At 45.2% G+C, this 2,500-nt stretch overlaps 1 protein-coding gene across 1 annotated transcript in view; it reads left to right on the top strand.

The window, feature by feature from the left end:
- Positions 1–2,500, top strand: part of EFCAB6 (EF-hand calcium binding domain 6) — a 303,634-nt gene that overhangs the window by 216,831 nt on the left and 84,303 nt on the right. The window contains 1 exon segment of the mRNA XM_008577701.1: positions 103–221. Within this exon segment, the coding sequence (XP_008575923.1) occupies positions 103–221 (119 nt within the window).

Genomic DNA, 2,500 nt, shown 5'->3' with positions numbered 1-2,500 from the left:
GAGAAATGACTGGAATTGTTCCAGATATTGACTACTGAAAATCCTTTATGCTGTCATAAACTCATTTTATATGATACCAAATACTACCTTCTAATCTTGCAGAATTTTATAGAAACTGATAATGAGGGCAATGGCATTCTTCGACGACGGGATATAAAGAACGCTCTGTATGGTTTTGATATTCCCCTGACACCCAGAGAATTTGAAAAGCTTTGGACAAGGTAAGTGTTTTCCATTCTGATGGCCTTGGGACCACTTGCTCCAGCAAGCTCAGCACAGATCTTTCATAACCACTGCAGGGTAAGGTGGTGGGCTTCTTCTGGTTGTACCTGTTCTGTGTCCTGAGTCTTTGTTCCTCATTCCCCAAGGAAAGCATTCTTGGCAGACGGGCTTGTCTTCAGGAGCAGGAGAACCAGGGTAAACCCTCACCAGTACTGGACCTGAGAGGTTTGCATGTCCAAGGACCCGGGAGTTCAAGCCCACACTCTTAATGTTACAGAGAAATAAGTCACTCTCCAAAGACTTAACTCTAATGCAATTTGCTCCACAGACAGATGTGCAATGGGTAAAGGAAAAATAGTTTCTCCCCATCGCCTAGAGATGGAGATCAATGTTGCACAACTGTTTTACAGATAAGTCATTTGTTGGAAGGAAATAACCAAACTTTTGGCAACTGAGAGTAGTTTCCCAAGGGTCTCTTAAACTGAAAATAGTATCTAATGTTGGTTCCATTTTTCAAAATGTATTTTACTTTTAGGTGTTTTTGATTCAGGCCCCCAGTTATGATATTCCCTGTGTAGATGTCCAAGTTTCAAGGCGCACTAACAATGTGGTGTATTTCCAAGTTCCAGATCTGTCTTCGAATTACTTTAAGTTTCATTACATGACGTTGCCACTTGCGCTCCCCTGGGACATTATACCAGTATCATGCGACCACTCAGGAGGAGGCTCACAGAACAGTTCATGAAATTTTTTAGCTTTTCATCTGTTCAAAGTAGAAGGCTGAAATGTTGGCCAAGTTTAGAATTAGGTGGGTTGTTTTGTGTCTAATTTAGAAAAGCAACTTGAGGTTCTTACAAAATCCTTATTTTTTTTAAGATCAGTTCCAACACAGGGCCAATTTAATTTAGACTCCCTATTCATTTTCTTTTTCTGTAGATTACGTTAGTAGTTCCAACTGAGTAATAAAAAGGACTTTGTGCAGCAGGCACATGTGCGGGCCGCCCACTCTGTAGACCTTTGTGGAGGATCCAAAGATGACTATGGGGTCCCTGTCCTTGGAGAGCCATCAGGGCACAAAAGCTTCAACACATAGCTGGAGTGCCACGCTGGCTGTGCTAAATGCCAGAGCAGAGAGCAAGTCAAGTGACTTGAGGTCAAAAGCAGGAGCGCCAGGGGCTGTGGAGGGTCTGGAAGCTGTCACAGTACAAGCAATGCTGAGTTAGGATTTCAGGGGGTTAAGATAGACAAAGCGGACATTCTGAGTAGGGAGACTGTCCTGTCTATGGGCCACAATGAGGCGCCCATCTGATAGGGCATGGGGCTCCCAGGGCCAGAAAGGAGGGGAAGGTGATCACCTCACTGAGGTCCAGGCATTGTCCTGAATGTAACCAGGCATTCAGGAACAATGAAGTTTGAGTGGGGTTGTGACATGAACAAAGCTGTGGCTTCGGAAGATGAGTCAGGAACTGTTCAGGGGAGGGGTTGGATGAGGGAGCATGTCATTGGGAGGCTGCCGCCCCCGTCAGGTAGGCAGGATGAGCCCCTGCACTAGGTGATGAGAGCCACTGGAGGCAGTGTCCCCCTCGAGTGCTCTCCTGTGTGGAAAGAGAGCACGTGTCCTCTTCCTCAGTGTGGACGGTTCCCATTGTCACTGGAGGTAGACACTCGCTGTTGCTTTTGGCTGAAGTTTCTTTGTGCATTTATGAATGTTATTATGAAATGTGTGGATTTTTATCCTGTGGTGAAAACTACTTGTGGTCAGAATTTTGTGCACTATTGATTAGTTGACCTTATGCGGTGGACAGTGAGTGGTCAAAAGTGACAGGTCTGCAGCCAGCCACATGGGCTGTGTGGCCTCTGCCAAGTTACTTACCTTCTCTGTGTCTCACTCTCCTCATCTGCAGAACAGGACTAATCCTGCCTGTCCCCTGGGGATGCTGTGAGAACTGGGTAAGGAATACGTGCAGTGAACATGGAAGAGCAGGTGTCCCTTCGACATGACGATTTCCATTCCTTTGGATATATACCCAGCAGTGGGATTGCTGGATCATACAGCAGCTCTATTTACAGTAGCCAAAATATGGAACCAAGCTAAATGTCTATCGATGGATGGCTGGATAAGGAAGACGTAGTATATACACAGAGTGGAATAGTACTCAGCCAAAAAAAAGGAGTGAAATGCTGCCATTTGCAGCAACACAGATGAGTCTGGAGAAAATTATGTTAAGTGAAATAAACCAGACAAGGAAAGAGAAATACCACATGTTCTCACTCAGAA

This window comes from Galeopterus variegatus, unplaced genomic scaffold (genome assembly GCF_000696425.1).
Source record: "Galeopterus variegatus unplaced genomic scaffold, G_variegatus-3.0.2 Scaffold1567, whole genome shotgun sequence".
Taxonomy (NCBI): Eukaryota; Metazoa; Chordata; class Mammalia; order Dermoptera; family Cynocephalidae; genus Galeopterus; species Galeopterus variegatus.
This window is presented reverse-complemented; position numbering and strand designations above follow the sequence as displayed.